The following is an 18,960-nucleotide window of genomic DNA, read 5'->3' as shown; positions in this document are numbered from 1 at the left end:
AGGGGGGCCCATGGACTCAGAAGGCAGTGTTGGAGGGGGGTTGCAACACTCCACCCCCAGGAGGCTCTGGTTCAGCCCCTGCAAACCACCCCACCCTGCTGGCCTCCACCAGGGCCCAGAGACCCACACCAGGGAGACAGGTCAGTGAGTCCGTCCCTCCCAGGCAGCTCCAGCTCTGCAGGCCCCAGAACTGAGGGCCGCCTGCATCTCCAGTCTGAGCGCCACCTGGGTGGCCAGCAGGGGCCCCATCCAGCTGGGAGGCCAGCAGCCAGTGGCCTGGTCGGGACACACAGGTAAACAAGACCCTTCCTGGGAGCCAGGGGCCCATTCCCAGGACAGACCGACCTGCTGAGATCAGGGACCTGCATTCTCGAGGGTGCAGGGGGCAGCGGGGACAGACCGTGGGGACAGCTGCAACCACACCCCCGTGTCAGGCCTGGACGCCCACCCGGGGCACTCACGTTGCACATCTCTCGGACGATGGCCTTCTCCTTCTCGCTCAGGTCCTCCTCACAGCTGTCCTGGAGCTGCCGGTCCAGGTTCTCGTGCACCTCCAGGACCTGCAGGGAACAGGGCCCGGGGGCCAGGGTGCGGAGAGGTCTGAGGGCCAGGCCAGGCCACCCCTCCTCCTCCTGAGTCCTCTCCCCTCTGCCCAGTGACACTGTGGACACCACACAAGGGAAGCAGCACCCCCATGTCCAGCAGCTGAGGGCCCCCCCACCCCCCGCACAGGTGGACTCACTCCAACCTAAGGCCCAGCATGTAACTAGTGAACAGAAGGACCGGGGACAGCACCCACTCCCACTCGTGCATGTGGTGGGGGGGTGGCGGCTCAGAGGGTGAGGAGACGGGTGGGCACAGCAGGAGGAGATGTGCCCAGAGACAGGGGCGCTTCTTCGGGACCCGCAGACATCTCGGGGGGAGGCAGCCGTACCAGCGGTGAGAAGCAGCTGGGCCAAGGAGACCTGGGCTCCAGTCCTGCCCATGACTCTGACCTGGAGGCAGTGCCTGCCCTTTCCCTATCCCCCCAGGCCTCAGTTTCCCCAGGTGCAGGGAGAACAGGTGCAGGGTAACATACTTGCTGCGGGCACCCAGCCCCCCAGAGTCCCCCCTGACAGTGTTCCGGGCAGTCACAGCCGCCTGGTCTCGACTCAGACAACCCCGAGGGACACATGGCCCACAGGGCACCAGCGATCAGGCTCCTGAGGGGGCAGGAACTGGGGGTGGGTGGGCAGGTGGCCCTCACCTTCATTGCATGCACCACGGCCTCGGGCTTCTGTCCTGGGGGGCTGTAGACGGCCGAGGGGGGTGAGGACAGTTCGGGCACGGGGCAGCCCGGGCCCTGTGGGAGGGAATCACGTGCCTTAGCTCGCGCGGCAAGAGGCCCAGGTGGTGGCCACAGGTGTGACCAGCACTGAGCAAGGCCCCTGATTTCATGGGGCCTGAGGTCAGGCAGGAGGAAACAGGGGAGGCTGATGGGAGGGAAGGCAGGTGCGCAGAGCGGGCCAGGGCTGAGAGGCAGCACCTGGAGCCCACCACGCCACACGGGCTCCTCCACACAGAGCGAGTGCACGGTCTACACCATGCAAAGGCAGCACACACAGCCCGAGGGCAGCGGAGACACAGCACCTGGCAGACCCCAGGTGTCCTGAGTCCAGAGCCCCGCCTCTCCCACTGCCCAGTGGCTGCTTCACCTGGATGCCACCCGCCACGCCCCAGGGTTGTAAGTCCCTTCCAGTCCTGAGCCCTGCCTCCTGGCCCAGTCTGACCACCTGATTCAGCACACACTCTAATGGGCAATTAGATAGCGAACTCCCATAGCAGACCACAGGACTGGGATGAGCCAGGCAAGGAGCCAGCCCGGCCTCTCAGTACCCTGCCGTCTGTGGCAGAGGTTGAGTGTCTGCCCAGGGCCTCCCAGCTCTCCCCACAAGGGTCACTGGCCCAGGGAGCCAGGTACTGGGCTTCTGCCTTGGGCTGCAAGGAGGACCCTGCATTCAGGACCCCATGGAAAAAACTCACAGACAAAGAGGCCTCGAGGATGAAGCCCCCCAGGGCCCACTGGAGCCAGGTGTCCAGAAGACTAGGGGAGTGGGCCTAAGGGGACCCAGACAGAAAGCACTGGGAGAGAGCGCCCCGGCCTCCGTGTGGGCCTGGGGACAGGGAGGAGGCCCCCAAGCTGGGCTCCCCAGGCCCTGCCCTTCTTTGAGTCTTGCTTCCCTTCCCATCCATGGGCCAGTGGCTCCTCCAGGGCCCCAGCATATGGGTGAGCTTGGCTGAGGGCCACCGCCCTGGGGGCCTGCCCATCCAGCCCTGCTGTGCGGAGACCCTCAGGGCCCAGAACCTTCTGCCTGGCAGCCAACACCCCTCCTCTGTCCCCACCTGCCTGCCCCCAGGGCCTCTCAAGCTCACCCTGCAGCCAACAGCAGGGAGGCAAGGACCCCCGGGCCTGGAGTTCGAAAACCTGGGCTTGGGTGAGGCTCTGCTGGCTGTGACTTCAGGCAGGGCCCGACTCACTCTGCCTCAGTTTCCTCATCTGGTCAACAAAAAGGTTCCCGGGTCCCAGGGTGTATGCAGAGCCCTGGGGCACTGCCTGACTCCAGCCCAGCTGCCGGGCCTATGGTGCCCACGCCAGGTCCGTCATGTGAGTGGACCACATGACAGGTCTGGAAGGTCTGTGGGCAGGTGGAAGGCAAGCCACACACAGCGACCTGAGGCAGAGAGCTGCACTGCCCCCATCGGCCAGGAGGGGGCGACAGCCACACATGTACAGTCAGGCACCTAGCTCTTGGCACCTCTGGCCTCCTGTTCTGTCTGTACCTGGCCGGGGCTCCCTGAACAACCTGGTCTGTAAGGGGGCTGATTCCTGGAGCAGAGGCAGGAGGGAAGCCAGGAGCAGGCTGTGCAGTGCAGCCCTCTCCTGACCAGCATCCCATGCCCGAGTGTGGCCTTGGGAGCCAGTAAATGAAGCCACCACCGGACCCACAATAGGCACCAATAACACGCAGCAGTGGCTGTTTCCCGGCACGGGCCTCCCCATGCACAGCTCCCCCGGAAGGCCTCCCGTGCCCTCCTAACCTTCTGCCCACTCAGCCCTCACTCCGGCCCTCCACCAGCCCCTCACAGCCCCATCGTCCAGCTGCGGAGAGCGAGGCTGGCCTGTGCAGCACCGCAGCCCAGCCGGCCAGGCTGCAGGGCACTGGACGGTCCGCAGACGGCCAAGACGGCGTCAGGACACAGCCCTCCACCGCTGTTAGCCATCAGACTGGACGGAGGGCGTGGGGCAGTGGGGTGGAGGAGCCACCCACATGGGTATCAGGGGCTCTTCCGGGGCCCTTACTCAGAAGCGACTGGACCCTCGCTCAGCCACAGGCTCCTGCCTGGACATCTGCAGTACCTGCCGCTGGCGGCCTTGCCGTCCACACAGCGTAGGCAGCTACGAGCCTGGACAAGGGCCAAGGGCCTCTGGGAGACACGGCCGGCCCCACCGGCAGTCCCTGGCGTCCGCCAGCACCGAGGCCAGCGCGGCTCTGCAGGGGCGTCCCGATGGTCCCTGCTGGCCCAGGTGGAGGGGAGAAGCAGGGCCAGGACCCACAGTGATGCCGGGCTGGCCCAGACAGGCCGGGGCCCCGCCTCGCTGCAGCTCACGTGTGAGGTGAGCCCTCGGCACGGCATGTGGCGGACACTCGAGAGATGCTGGTGGTTCTCGTTCAAAGTCTCTGCTGAGCTCGGGAGATAAGTGCTTCCCGGGCAGTGGTTTCTAGTGCATTCGCAGGTGGGTGCAATCACAGGAGAAAATCCCATCACACCCAAAAGCAACCCCTCCCCAGCTCAGCCACCTCCCCGCCCCTGGCCACCGCCCGTGGACTCTCTGCCCCTAGAGATCTAGGTGTGCTGGTGCCACGGCACCCCTTCCTGTCGTCAGGGCCGGCCACAGCCCGGGATAACCCTGGAGGCCCCTGTGGATAACTGCAGCCATCCCCCCACCCACCCTCGTCGCCGAGCCTGGGGTAGCGACCCTCCCACATACACACCCAGCCCCACCCCAAGCACCAGCACCAGCCTGCGTCCTCTCCCCACCACGTTCAAGGGCCACGGAGCTGCACGGCGGGACGGCAGCTGGGCAGCCGCCCTCACGGCCTGCACACGGCCTGGTGCCACCACACCGTCACCCCGAGCCAGGCCACACGGAGACCTTACAAAGCTCCAGAAGGTGGGAGAATGAGGAAGGCCGAGCCTTCACCCACTACCCTCCCCTGCCCCAGCGTGGCCACAGACTGCCCTCGGGCCCCGGCAGGTCACCAAGGGGTCTGAGCCCCACCCTCCACTGGCATGGGGACCCAGCATTCTGGAGGTGCCAGGTCCTCAGGGAAACGGTGGGGCTCCTGGGGGAGGGGCACTCACATTCTGCAGGGCGTCCTGGTAGGAGGGGGGCAGGCTGGCGAGCTGGGACTCCGAGTGGTATGGGGAGAAGCCTTTCCGCAGCGTCCGGAACTCTCCACAGCCTGCCTGCTGCACGGGAGAGAGGGGCAGAGAGGTCAGATGGGGGGTCGGGCAGAGGCGGCTGAGGACTGTGCCCACGGGCACTAGCGGGCACTTGGAGCGGCTCCTCCTCACGGCTGTGGGCTGCCCTAGGCTCCTGCTGGGAGGCCCAGCCCACCCCCTGCAACAGCTCCTCACAGCCCACCGAGGCAGGCGCTTCCTCCTGCTCCTCCTAACCCCCGCCACGCTGCACAAACGTGGGCAGCAGGTGAGTGACCAGGGCACGGTCTCCCACCCCTTGGCCTTTGTTCCTTGGCTCCAGTATCCCACACCGGGGCTCCCTGCACCCTCCGGAACCCCCGCTTCCACAGGAAGGTCCTCCTGCCTCCCATGGGTGCTGGGGCTCACTGCAGGGTAAGCCCTTCACAGGGAGCTCTCTGCTCAGGGCGCCCCTGAGCCTCCACCACCGGACAGGGGCGCCCAAACGCAGGCCCTGGGCCTCACCCCTCTGTACCCACAGGAACCAGTGCGAACTGGGCTCCTAACTGATGCCCAGCACGAGCTTAGGAGGGAGGGAAGGGTGAATGTGTGTGAGTAATGGGTGAATAAGGAATGAACACACCTACTTGGCCTTAGATTGTTTCCTGCGGGGAAAAGCTGGCCCTTTCCCCCACCCCTCCTGGCAGAAGCTGGCACTGGGGGCTCAGACCCGGCAGGACAGGGAGAGGACCAGGCATTGGCCGTGCTCAATCCCATCCAGCCCTGGGTCCAGCTGAGCAGAAGCCAGGCTTCTGGGCCTTTCATGGCATTTTTGGCCCAGGCACCCTTTTCGACTTCGAAGGCACTGAGGAATGCGCTGGGACAGCAGGCAGGGGAGGGTCCCATCAGTCAGCAGGCTGCGGAGCTACCCAAACAAACCCTGGAGGGGAGGAGGCCAGCCAGGCCAGGGGAAGGGCCATGCCCCTCCTCCCGCCCATCCCCCTTCCCGGTGGCCCCCAAAGTGCAGTTCAATCTCAGCAGGGAGACACAACCATTGATCTTAGATAAAATGGGACGGCCATGCGCCTGCATGTGGCCAGTCCAGTCAGCCCGAGGCGTCGGAGCCTGCTCAGTCCTTCCTCACACTCGGTCTGGATTCTGCTCTGGGCTGAGCCCCTCTCTGGCCCTGGACCAAATGGGTTCGCAGAGAGCCCACACGTTGTTACTCCAAACACTGGGCTGTCTCCTCCCTCCCCCAGTTTCCTTGGAGGAGGTGTGGGCACCGGGAGGGGGAGTTTTTAATTAGCAGCCTGCAATTCCCACCCCTGCCTTCAGTGACCATCTATAAATATTTGCACATCCGTGTTTCGCACGTCAGAACTTTATTAGCAAGCCTCAAAGCGGGTGGGGAAATGCACAATCTCTCATTAGGGGCAACGTGACTAATGACGCATCGAAATGAGGAACCATAATTGCACTTAGATCCAAATTAAAATCCTGGCATTTGCCTGTTAGTGCCCTGGAAGAAAGGAATCCCTCGGTTCTCCTTGCTGAGGGGAAGGGAGCTGAAATGGCCTGGGGGGGGGGGGCATGGCTGCTCCGCAGGGGAGACTCCCTGCCAGGCCTGCAGCTCCCTGACATGGAGCGGGCGGGGGCGACTCCCACACACACAGCAGGAGAGGAACAGGATTTCCCAGAACCCTTAAAAGGGAAGGAAACTGGCCAGGGCCGAAAACCCAGCGCCGCTCACCCAGCCTAGTGCCCCCCAAAGGCGGCAGGAGCCCATGGACCAGGAGGGAGACCCAGGAGGCTGCAGGGCCTCCGAGGGCACACTTACAGACACCCGGGCTCTGTCCAGGGCTGTCCCTACAAGGCTGCCCGCGGTGTGGGCTCAGGCCACCCCGGCCTCCCTGGGCCTCCGCCACCAGCTTCCCGCCAGGGCTTCTGCTGGAAAAGCTGCGGGGACTCCCTTGGCCTCGCCCCCTCGACACCTGGGAGCACAGTCAGAGGGGTGCTGGGCAGAAGGGGCCATGGCGGGGCAGCCCCCCCCCCCGCCTCCGCAGCCACGTGGGGCTCCTCGTCTGGGGGGCCGGCAGCTGTGGGCAGGCCACCTTTCAGGGTTCGCTCAGGGGCAGCTACTTGACCCCTCCCTCCCACCGCAAAGGGCCCTGGCCCTGCTGCAGGAGCTCCTACTGTGTGCTCCCCAGCAGGTGGCAGTGGTCTCCCAGGGACACCAGGGTCAGCGTGGGCACCGGGTGGGGGGAGCCTGCCCCCATCCAGCAGCCTGCTCACAAGGGACCACTAGGAGCACCAGACCCCCGGGGGGGGGGAGGAAGCCCAGCATGGGGCCTCAGGGACCTTTCACAGGGACCTGGGCCAGCTGGGAGCCACCACTAACCCCCCCAAGGGGTGGCCTTGGCCAACCCCTCCTCTGACCTCGCACCTCAGGGCTGCCCCTGCGGGGCAGGGGAGACACTGACAGGCAGGGAGGGCCCTCTGCGGGTGGGCGAGAAGGGCCCCTGTGCCCAATCGAGGGGACCCAGAGCAGACAGGGCACCACACAGCACTCAAAACAGCGCCCCCCACCCCGAACACTGGGCACCCAGGGTCCACCAGGCAGCTCTACCTGAAGCCAGCTCCTCGGCGGGACGTGGGGGCAGGGCAGCTGGAAGGGAAGAGGGGTGGTGTCAGCCAGCACCCCCGGCCATGTCCCTCACCTCGGCCCAAAGCCACCAGGACCTCAGCTTGGCCGGAGCAGGTTTCCCACACCGAGGACAGGAGTGGGGGGTCCCCCAGGCACCTCACAGGAGCCCCACGCATTTAAAGCTCCGGATTTAGCAAGGCCTGGCAGCGCCTGCCCCCCACTGGCACCAGGACGCCCTGCCCCCCCCCACAGCCCTCCCCGCGGCTCCCGCCAGGACGCAGCTGCCCCTGTGGGAGGCCGGGTGGGGACACACACCCCACTCTTCCTCAGGCCCCTCACAGGAGTTCACAGGTCCTACCAACCTGATTTACTTTATTATTTTTTTTCTTTCCTTGTAAGAGAATTCATTTGCAGGCCGTTCAGAACATGGCGGGGGCCCAGTGGGCCCCTCCTAACGAGGTGTTCCTGCGTGTGGCTGCTGCGCCTCTCAGCTGGCACTGCTCCGCGCGCCCCGCAGGCCCCGCAATGTCGGGGTGCACACTGCCAGGGCCACCGGGCCTGCGACAGACGGGAGTGTGCAGACAAGGTCTCGCCCACCACCACACCTGGCCCCCACAGGGCCCCTGGGCCGGCCACAGGGCCTCCAAGGAAGGGGGTGGCTTCTGGGGGGGGGGGCGAGGACTCCCAACCCCATCATGTTGGGTTGAACCTGAGCAAACAACCAACTCTGCTTCCATCTAAATTGAGGTCTGGAAGGACACTCAGTGGCCCACCGCCCTCTGAGTCTCCCGAGATCTGCCCTTTATCCTGGGGCAGGCACCTCAAGTGTCCCCATTTCACAGATGAGAAGATGGAGGCACAGAGGCCAAGCCACTGGCCCAAGGCCACCCAGCTGGTCAGCAGCCCTTTGGGGGCAGGAGCCCGACTGTGGCTTACAGTCCTGGGCTCGGCCTCTTGCCATGCTGACACTGTCCTTGTGCATGGCTCACAGGGGACACCGGTTCCGCCTCGAGCAAGGGGACAGAGGTGAAATTCCTGCTGTCTAGCTGCCCCTGTCGTTAGACTGACCATCTGCTCAGATGCTGGAAAGGGGCTTTCCTCCCCGGCTCAGGGAGAAGCTGGTCCGGTTCTGAGGCTTGCTGATGAGGCATTTAAAGACCACATGCCCACAACGAAGGGGGTGGGGGCGTGACGGCCCACCCCAAACACCAAACAGATGAGGGGAGCAGTACTGGCCCAGAGACTGTTGTCACAGGAGAGCCCAGCGAGCAGAGATGCCACTGCAGAAACTCCACGGGGCCGCGTCTCCAGAGGCCTTGGGCAAGCGGACCACTGGTCAGATCGCCAGTCCTCCTCAGGGCTTGAGAAATGGGCTTAGATGGTGGCAGACCTGTGCCCTCTTTCCCAGCCTGGGGGAGGGGTCAAACCTCACACAAGGGACAGAAGAGCATTTGGCTCAGACACGGGCAGGCCCAAGCCACAAGCCAGGTGGCTCAGTCTGCCAGACCTTGAAGTATCCCAGGACCTGGGGTCAGGGGAAGGCGAGAAAGAACCGCTGCCCAAGGCGTCCCCAGGGGCTGGCTTCCGGTCAGTGCCACAGGCGCCGCAGTGGCCTCGCCATCATCTGTCTAACAGGGGAGGAGACCGGGACACCAGGACACACAGAATTTTGCCTGAGCCCCACGCCAGCTGAGGGCCAGCTCAGGGATTCTTCCGGGACCCGAAGCCACCTTCTCGCACGTCAGGCCGACACAGCAGGGCTACAGGCCGAATGGGGGCCTCCCCGTCCACATGCCAATGTCCTAACGCCCAGGACCCCAGGACCTCAGGACCTCAGGACGGGGCCGATTTGGAAATGGGCCCCCACCGTGGTGATCAGGCTAAAGTGAGGTCATCAGGGTGGGCCCTAATCCAAAGTGACCCGTGTCCTCCTATAAAGGAGAAACTGGGACACAGACACCCACAGAGGAAAGTCTCGAGCCAATGACAGAGGCCTGGGCCAGATCCTCCTGTCCCCACCCTCAGAAGGAACTGTCCCTGCCTGGACCTTGGACTTCCAGCCCCCAGAACTGTGAGACAATAAACTTCACTGGTTTAAGCCGCCCGGTATGCTGTGTGGTTACGGCAGCCCCAGCAGACTGATGCCATCGCCCATGCCAGGCTACCTGCCCCGACCAGGCCCCAGATCCCCAACCTGTGCTTGGTGTGAATGCTGGGGTCCCTTCCACCCTGTGTGTCCTGGCAGGGTGGGGGTGCTGAGGTAAGGAGGGGGCGCGGGCAGGCTCGGGGCGGCTCAGCCACAGGCCTGGACTACCACCGGCCCACCCCCAGGCGCGGCCCGCTGGCCCAGCGTGGGGCGGCATTGCGGGCTCCTGGCACTTCCATCGCGCTGGCTGCTGGGTGCACCAGCCCAGCAGGGCCCCGACTGAGGCAACACAGAGCCCGGGCCCCGGTGCCCACGCGCCACTCAGCTGGGCCCAGAGAGCCCACAGGGAAAATCAGCAACGTGTGCAGGGGCTCGCGGAGCGTCGGCGCCGAGGACGCAGCTGTGTTGAAACTTTGAGGCTGAGGAGAGAAAGAAAATACGAACTGCAATACAGTAATTTAGCCTGTGAACACTCTGGCACATTTTTAATTAGAGCTATTTTGGAGTTAAATAGAGGCCATGGTGGGGGGTGGGGCGGTGGGAAGTGGGAATCCACGCGGCTCCCTGCCCTCCCACCCAAACCCCAGAGCCACATCCCCTTAAGAGAATTCAAAGAATAACACTGCTCTCCCGGCTCTTTGCCAGCAGGCGGATTCCTCGCTGTGCGGAGCTGGAGATCGCTGTGCGATGATTTCAGTGACAGCCCTTCAGTGCCAGAGTCATAAAGCCTCCCAAGCCAGAGCTCACGTGGCCGAGGCCAGCAGCCCACCCACAGCAGCATCATTTTTAAGGTTATAGTCATCCATATGTCACTTGATTACTTCCAAAGATGACACGCTCACTACCTTTTAAAGCAGTTCTCCCTTAGTTAAGCAGACTCCCTACTCTGGGCAAGGACCACACACTCCCTCTTGGCCTAGGACTCTGGGTGGGGGGCAGCCAGGGGCTCCCCAAGATACAACCACTCAGTCCAGCTGTGCTGGGCACTGGAGACACAGACGTGACCATCAGACCCTGCAGCCCAGTCCTGAAGGAGCTGGCGGTCCAGCAGGGGCAGGGCCAGGCTCCCCGCTGAAGGGTCCCAACCCACATCAGCAGGGGAGGGCTGCCATGGAGCTGAGAGTTTGGGATGAGCACCACGCCACTTGGGGGGCCTGGGAAGACCGCTGGCAGGAGCCACGCTGGAGCTGGCAACCCTGACCTGCAGGAGGCTGGGGGATGAAGGCTCAGCCACCCCCATCCTCCCTGGACCCCAGAAGAATAAGGCCCCCAGAATAGCTCGGCCTCCCAAGGCCTTGTTCAGGAAAAAAGAAAAGTCCCACAGAAAGAAGACATGTGACCTTCCATATGGGTGGCCTCTGAGTCCCCGGCACCCTCTGCTGCGATCCGGCAGCAGGCAGGCCAAAGCACATGCGTGCCCCCAAACCCCAGTCTAACCACCTGCAGCCAGCAGGCGTGGGGATGGGCCGAGGGTCCGTGGCCCCTCTTCTGACGACATCTGGCTGGGTGGGCCCAGTCCAGGTGTGGGAACAGGTGGGGGCCGGTCCCCACGGCGCTGCCTCCTGGCCACGGCCCCCAGGCCGGCCCCCGGGAGAGGGCAGAGCTGGCTTGGGGGGGGGCCACCATCCCCCCGATGCCCCAGACACAGGGCCCCTGTCCACCTCCACCACTGCACACCTGGGCCTGGAGCCAGGGGACACAGGTACGAACCCCCTTGTGAAACCAGGGGAGACTGCTGCCCTGCGGCACCAGTCCACGCACGTTTTCCACAGGTTCACAGCCAGGTCCGACCCCTGGGACTGGGGCGCGTTTCCCAGTGGACAATGTAGCCTAAGACAGCAGGGGCCAGAGGGTCAGGGACACCCCCTCCTCGTGGAAACAGGACTGAGCAACACTTCAGCCAGACTTGGGACAACGTCCCAAATTCGGAGCTCAAGCTCTCCCCCGGCTTCTCCAGGGGCCAGTGGGACAGACAAAGAGTAGACGGGGTGGACTCGCACGGCCACCAGATGTGGTCTTGGCCCTCGTTCCGCTGCACAGCCGCTGGGACAGCTCCCTCCCCCTGCACTGGCCGGGCACCTGCTCCCAGGTAGAGGCCCTGAGCCCGTCTCCCTGGGGGCCCCTCCATCACTTCTGCCACAGCGCCCGCAGCCTACGCCACACCCCTGCTCAGCAGCCACGGCTGGTCCAGGTCAAGTCCACATGCACTGTCAGGACTAAGGAGCCCTGGCACACAGCCAGGTGAGACCCCAGCCCCTCCCTGCCCTCGCCAGCCCCCAGAGCCGGCACAGTGCAGAACCCTGAACTACCACATACACAGTTACAAAACCAGCCTTGCAGTTGAATAGCCTGGGGGCGGTGGGGTGAGAGGGGCCCTAACCCGAATGTGTACTCTGCCGAGTCCCGCTGCGCTGTGGAGACATCCACAAGGCCAGTGCAGGGCCAGGTCTGGGGACTGCGCCACACTTGGTCCGTGAGTCCCTGGCCGCCCTGCCAGCAGGGAGGGTACCAAGGGCTTCCTGAGCAGGGCGATGGCACCATGCCCGCTGGTCACCTAGCGACAGGACCAGGCAGCTGAGCCCCCCACCCCGCCTCCAGCCCCAGCTGGTTCCCAGAGAAACGCTCTGGGCATCCCAGCCGGCTGCCACTATGGATCAGGGGTGCTGCCACGGGGGTGGGGGTTAGACTGAGTCAGGGACGGGTACAAGGGACAGAGAGGCTGGAGGGGCGGGCCAAGCCAGCTGGCCCCCAGGACCCCAGCCGGGGCTGACCGCAGCCTGCCTTCATGACCCCTGCCCTGGCAGGACAGGCCCCTTGTGCTGACAGGCAGGCCCGCCCTGCTCCCGCCACACCACCCTGCTCTGTCCTCACTCCCACGTCTGTGACCCGCCGTCCCTGTGCTGAGCCATGCTGGGAGTGAGACGCAACTCCATCTGTCCGAGGGCACCCGCCAGGCCCAGGAAAGAGAAGGCTGGACCCCAGCCCTGAAAGGACTGGGGGCAGGGGGCAGGGAGCCTTCCACGTGGGTCTGAGCGGGCACACCAGCCCAGCTCTGGGGCCTTGGTTCACCTGTCTGCCACGGGGCAAAGCAGCCCGTTTCCTCGGCAACTGTGAGTCCACACGATCTCTGGGACAGGCCCGGTGTGGCGCCCAGGGAGCTTGAAGACCACCGGGGGACAGTGGAAGGACGTGGTGGAGGGACCCCAGGGACTGTGGAGCAAGGGTGGGTGCCAGTGTCCCGGGAGGCGGCCTGGAGCAGGAGAGGCAGGTGAGGGGGAGGCGACAGGCATGACGGGGTAGGGGGCCCAGGGACGCGGGGACGCGGGGACGGGCAGCTCCCGCTGCTCCGGGGGTGCAGCAGACGTGGCCCTGCCGTCGGCCCGCAGCCGGCCTACCTGTGCCAGGAGCTTGTCCCCCTCCAGCAGCTTCACCTTGGTCTCCAGCTGTCTGACGTAGGCGGACGAGGGATCTGCAACAATACGGGGGCACATGAGCCATCAGCCCTGGTCACCAGCAGGAGAGCCACCCCACCCCCACCCCTCACAGCAAAAGTGAGGCTGAAGGAGAGGTCAGGCAGGCAGGCGGGCGAGGGCACCGACCGCCCCCACAGGGGCGGGGCAGGCGTGGAGGGGAAGGCGGGGGTGCCTGCTAAGGGGCGGTCTGCACACCTCCTGCCTCACAAGCACCCGACAGAGCTCACACTCCCTGCCAGCCTGGACCCTGTGCCCCCCCAGGGCCAGTCGCTGCTCCCCGACAGGACACAGGGCCTTCCCGGGGACACCACTGACGCTTTATCTCAGAAACAAAGCCAGCTCCGTAACCCCCCACACCGCCGCCTCGGAAACACAGAGAACAGACCCACCGGGCTTTTAACAGTCCTGGAGGGGGCCAGGGGCGTGGGTGCTGCCGGAGGACAAGCCGGACCCTCACACACCCGTGGGAATAAAGAAGCGCAGGGCTGTCTCCTCGGCATCCTCACGGATGACACGAATGTCCCCCACTGGCACCCTGCAGGACTGGGGTGGCGACAGCCCTCTCCCCAGGACTCCGTGACCCACCGGCAAGGCCCCCCCAGGTGCGAGGGGCAGCTGCCCACAGAGGTGCCCGTTTGTCCTGGACCCACCCCACTTTGCTCCCTAAGCACGAGGAAGGACCCTCGGGAGCCCCACCCAGCCAGCCCCCGGACAGGCAACTTTTTAAGCACTGGGCCCAGCCCCAGGCAGGAATGGAGGAGCCATCCCCTCCCACTCACTTCTGGGGAGCAGAACCGACTCCTCCCACCCAGTCACCTCTTAGGAACCCGGAGCCTCCCAGAGACAGAAAAGGGGGGCTCCCTGCCAGGCCGGTGCACACAGCCCCAGGGATCACACTGGGTGACCACAGGCCACTCTGCCGGGAGGCCCCCGGGGGCCCGACACTCCCCACGCTCACGTCCCCTCACCCCAGATAGCTCCCCCTGACCGCCGACGAATGCGGGTTCAAGAGGTAAAGAGGCCCGTGCACAGCGCAGGGCAGCACGGAGGTGGGACTGGACTGGGGCCCTGACCCCAGAGGCCGCCCCACCAGGTGCCGTGTGGGGACCCAGCTCCCGCAGATCCCTCCTGCCCGGGGCCGGGAGGGGGGGCTGCGGCTACAACAAGGCCTTGCTCTCAGCCTCCTTTGGCCCAGGGTCACCACAGCCCACACCCCATGCCTGTCCCCAGCCTCAGTTCACTCATCAGCCACCCAAAATTGACAAGCAGTCCCCACGTCCCTTCCTACAACCCACCCACACTAACAGGCCCGATGGGAAAGGTGTGCTGGGCACAGGGAAGGAACTGGGGTGCAACCCGGACTCCCCAAACCTGTGTGCAGCCTGCATGCTGGGAGCAGGAGGGCTCCCCGGAACAGCAGCTGGGAAGCAATGGAGGAGATAAACTGCAGAGGGCTCTCCGCTCTCTCACCCGCACAGGTTAAGACAACGAGGCCCAGAGGCCCAGTGCGGTCTCTCTCTGGGAGGGGCTGGTGGGGGAGGGGACGGGAGGGGACGGGAGGACCCACCCCCCATCCCAGGCAACACACATGGCAGCCCCTGCGTCGGGCGAGGGTCAAGCTGGCATTGTCCCCACTTTCCAGATGAGGAGGCTCGGAGGAACTCAGTGTCCACACTGGCCAGCAGGAAAGCAGAGGGATCGGGGCCCAGGCCTGACCCCGAAGGTCAGTGCTCCAGAGGCCAGGCCTGGCCACTCGGAGCAGCGCCTACAGAAGCCAGCAGATGCTCCCAGAAAGGAGACGCAGTTCCTGGTCAAGCCTCCCCCCAGGACGCTCCATCACTGCCCAGACTTCGGGGGTGGCCTCAAGCCAGCTCCCTGCTCCCCGAAGCCCCACCACAGGGCACAGCCCTGAACTCAGAAGAGGGGCCATCGGCCCCATCAAGTGACTAAGTCACACACAGCCCTAGGCAGATGGGCGGGCAGGGGGGTGGGTCACGCCACTGCTCCCGTCTGAGCTGGCCGTCTCCTCAGCCACAGCCCACAGCCGGCCCCACACCCAGCTCCCAGGACAGCAGGGAGGAGAAAAGTGTGGGGACAGAAGGGAGACACAGTCCAAATGGCCCCACCACACCCGCCCCTACCCCCGCTGCACACTGCCAGCACCAGACCGCAGGGTGCCCAGGTCACAGCTGCAGGCCAGCTGTCCCCCCTAACCACCACATGTGGGCACTGGCCCGAGGCCACGGCCACTGACCATCTATGTGGCTTTGCCCCCAACCCCAAGTGGCCACAGAGGACAAAGCACACTTCAGACCACCAGGGTGTGGGGGTTTTGTTTGAATTTCAAAAGAACAATATGGAGTCTTAAACTCTTCTGAATCATCGGGTAATTCCAGTGGCATTTATCCTGAAGCGTTAACGCTAATTGGGAAGAATGCAGACAGAGTCCCGGTGACCACGACTGCGCCCAGCAGGGCGAGCCACACCCTGCCGTCACTCGGGGGCGTTCGGCGAAAGCTTCCCTCCTGCACAACGTGGGAGACACTCCACCGCAGACGGAACGAGCCGGACACAGAACTAATTGCACGTGTGAGCACTGCGGCCTAGGTCGCGTCCACGCAGCGGACAGAGCCGGGAGGGAGCGCCCGGAAGTCCCGCCGGTGCTGCTGCTTCCTGGAGGAACCAGCAATCGCTCATTCATTCACGCTACTTCTTGTTCACTTTCAAATAACTCACTTCAAGAGGAGGGAAAAAAATTTTTTTTTACGATGAGAATCGATTAAATTATGGCGCCTTCACACGACACAGCCAGCCATTGAGGTCACTTACATTTTTAATCCAAGGAGGCAGAAGGGTGACTGAGGAGGAGACCTGGACAGTGGGCCCCACCAGCCACCCTCTGCCCACTGCTCCCAGATCAGGGCTGGGGGCCCTTCCCCAGATGCAGCCCCAGATTCACAGGAATCTTCCTCCTGAAAGTTCCAGATTGGCCTCGCTGCCCCACACTCAGCTGCAGGTGACCAGGAGCCAGGGAGCGGGGCACCTGGTGGCCCAGAGCATGTGCCCCATAATAAGGAAGCATGAGAGTGAAGTGGAACCGGCCAGGGGGAGGGGGGACCAGGAGCACAGGGACCGCGGGAATGGCCTGGCACCTGGGGAGGACAAGCCTTCCCAGCAGCCCCGGGCAACTCGTGATCCCACCGGGCGCCTCTGAGGCCCAGCCTCTCAGAGATGAGTGAGCGTGTAATTAAATTAATCCCAGGGTTTGCATTAATGAGGAGAGGAGCCTCGGGGGAGGGAAGCGTCACTTCCCGGCCTTGCTACTTGCAGGGAAAATAGGGGGAGGTGACTGGAGACGTGACTCCAGGCTGGGCTGGCCACAGCGTCCCCTCACGCCTTCCCCTGGCCCGACCTGGGGATTCCGGGACGATTCCGGGGTGAGTGGAGGGGGTCACGATGCAGCTTCCAGCTGGGCGGGGGCCGCCTGCAACATTCTCACTTCCAGGAGTCGGAGCATCAGCCCTGGCTCTGCCCTCCTCGCAGCCCCTCTGTGCAGCCCCTGGTGGGCAGGAGCCCCCTGTCTGCAAGGTCTTTGAACCCCTTCCCACGAGAACTGAGTCCTGGCACTGACCATCAGGATACCCTGCTTCCTGGGGCGTGAGGCCGGGGTCAGGTCCCATCTCCCTTCCTGGCCTGGTTCCCTCCCTGGAGAGGCAGTGCCCCCCCCCCCCGCCCTAGTACCCCACCTCCGCCTCCCCTTTACTCCAGATGGTAAGAATCTGGAGGCCTGAAGCCACATCTGACCACCCTTTAGCTTCTTCCTCCCCTAGCTCAGCTCCCAGCACACAGTAGGCCCTCAGAAAAAGACTGAGCACCTAGCAGGAATTCACCCTGACAGGTGGGTCAGATCCTCCCACCAGCAGGGGCTAAGAGAGGAAGGCGCTCAGCAGCCTGAGAGGGTGCCAGAGGCCCTCGGACCACCCTCCCCGGCTCTGCACACTGTGTCTCGGCCAGTCCCTCCAGGAGCTGACATCTCAGTCTGGATGAGACAGGACTCAAGGGCAAGCAGGTGGGAGACCCAGGAGCCCGGGTCCGGGTGGGGAAGTGGGACAGAGTGGGGGGGCGAGGATGAAAGGGGAGCTCCAGGATCTCCAGGGCTTGCTGGCGGAGGCAGCTCCTGACTAGAGGGGGTGGGGATGCCGCAGCGCTGCCCACCTAGAAAGTGGGCAGGAAAAGCCCAGGGCAGAGCCGCGGGCGCCAGCAGGTGGAGTAAATGACGGGCACAGCGGTCAGCGACTCTGACGTGTGGGCGGAGTGCCCGCAGTGTCTGAGGCGCTGTCACAGTGACACGCAGTGACACATGGGGCCTGACTAGCCGCTGCCCCGACAGCCCTGCCCCCCTTCCACCCCCTTCCCATGGAGCAGAGGCCCCTGGAGGTCCCAGGTCTTGGGGACGGGAAGGCTCTGTGTCATTAGCAGGACAGCCAGCCACAGCTCGCCTCGGGCATCCTCCGCGGGGGCCCTGGGGGAGATGGCTGCTGTCCATCCCTGACTGATTACCTCCCTTCTCCTTCCCCTTCCTGGAGAGGGGTGGGCGGCAGTGGCCTGGCTGACGGCTCCATCTCCATCGGGGCTGAAGGGCCTCATCAGACAGAAGTACTGTGTCCTCCCAAGGCCCCACCCTCTCTGTCCCAGAGGATGAAACTGCTCTGAGGGCATCCACCTTCCTGGCTTCTCCACCCCCTCCCCCCACCCAGGACTCGCCCAGGAGACACAGGCCAGCGGCCCCACGCACCTGCAGGTCAGGAGAGCAAAATCGAGCAGGGCAGCGGCGCCCCCACTCTGTCCTGCCTCCTGGGGGCGGGAATGTCATTCCTACCACAAGCAAGCCGCTCTTCCCACAGACAAGCTCAGACCTTCCCCCCACCGAGGGAGGCACCGCCATCCCGCCACCGGCACAGAAACGAGGTGCAGTGCAGCTATGCCCCCAGTCCCACAGGCTGGGGTGCCCAGAGGACCAACCGCAGGGAGCTCTGACCAGCCCCAGGGACACCTCCGTGGTCAGAATTCTGTGTCCCCCGCCCAGATCCGTGTGTTGAAACCTAATGGCCACTGTGATGGTGTTAGGAGGGAGGCCTTTTGGAGGAGATTAGGTCCAGAAGGCTGAGCCCCCGTGAGTGATATGGGTGCTGTATAAGAGACCCCAGGGACCCCTGTCCCTCCCACCAAGGGAGGACCCAGAGGAGAGATGCCAGGTCTGAACCAGGAACCAGACCTTTGCCAGACACTGAACCTGCCAGCGTGCTGATCTCAGGCATCCAGCCTCTAGAACTTGAGAAATAAATGTCTGTGGTTTGTAAGCAGCCAGAACAAACGGAGATAGTCCACAGAACCACCGATAACCATGCACACTTAGCACCATCAGTGTGCCTTGCACACCCTTGTGCTCATCGTTTCTCACTGTGGCAGACGATTGGCCCCCAGCTTCCAGATGAAGAAGTGGAGGCTCGAGGTGAGGTGATGCTACGGACCGGGCAGCGGTACAGCCTCCCCCACCTCCCTGGCAGCCTTGCCCACTCCTCCTGCTCAGTGCAGCCTGAGACGGCGGGAAAGGCCACACTCCCTGCAGTGCCCTGTCCTGCTGGGAAGTGCCCGACCCCTGGCCGGTGCTCAGCCCGAGAGGCTAGGGCCCAAGGCCAAGTTCGGCAGGTCTTGGAGCTGAGTGTTCCTGCGACACAGGAGCATGTCCAGGTCTCCCCAGCAAGGCCCAGGACACCAATCCGCAGAGTTTGCAAATGGTCCTATGTTTATTTTTTTTATTGGTGTTCAAGTTCAGTTGTCTCCATTTTCCCCCCACCACTGGTCCTGTTTTCTTAACGAACTTGGAGGGTCTTTGAAACCAAGGGCCTGGGCAGTCCTAAAAGGTCACCATGGACTGAATTCTTACAGAGCAGAGCCCAAGACTAGAAAGGAGAATTAATAGACTTCAGGACAACAAAGGCTACCAGTGGGGTGTGAGCACCCCGTCACCAGGGGAAAGCAAGCAGAGGCTGAAAGGCTTGGGCACTCTCTGCTGGACGGAAGCCCCAGGAACATTGATGGTTCCAGATGCAGCTGTGAGCTGCTCACCAACCTCGGCGCAGACATGCTCAGTGGACTACCCTCTCATCCCCCCCCGGGGACCCTGCCGGGTGAGCAGAGAAAAAGGATGCCCAGAGAGTGAACAGGTCTGCCCA

The 18,960-nt window shown here is 64.1% G+C and overlaps 1 protein-coding gene across 2 annotated transcripts in view; it reads right to left on the bottom strand.

The window, feature by feature from the left end:
• CCDC85C (coiled-coil domain containing 85C) overlaps positions 1 to 18,960 on the bottom strand; it is a 67,340-nt gene that overhangs the window by 3,265 nt on the left and 45,115 nt on the right. Inside the window, exons 2-6 of one of the 2 annotated variants that reach the window (XM_037130279.2) lie at positions 12,647 to 12,720; positions 7,088 to 7,126; positions 4,405 to 4,512; positions 1,247 to 1,342; positions 462 to 560 (exon numbers count right to left, since the gene is read on the bottom strand). In XM_037130279.2, coding sequence (XP_036986174.2) covers positions 462 to 560; positions 1,247 to 1,342; positions 4,405 to 4,512; positions 7,088 to 7,126; positions 12,647 to 12,720 — 416 coding nt within the window. The remainder of the gene's footprint in view (positions 1 to 461; positions 561 to 1,246; positions 1,343 to 4,404; positions 4,513 to 7,087; positions 7,127 to 12,646; positions 12,721 to 18,960) is intronic. The other variant, XM_037130280.2, reaches the window with a different exon arrangement.

The sequence above is a fragment of the Artibeus jamaicensis genome, unplaced genomic scaffold (genome assembly GCF_021234435.1).
Source record: "Artibeus jamaicensis isolate MK-2021 breed Jamaican fruit bat unplaced genomic scaffold, CSHL_Jam_final contig_444, whole genome shotgun sequence".
NCBI lineage: Eukaryota > Metazoa > Chordata > Mammalia > Chiroptera > Phyllostomidae > Artibeus > Artibeus jamaicensis.
The sequence above is the reverse complement of the archived record's forward strand: the minus strand, read 5'-3'. Positions and strand labels throughout refer to the sequence as shown.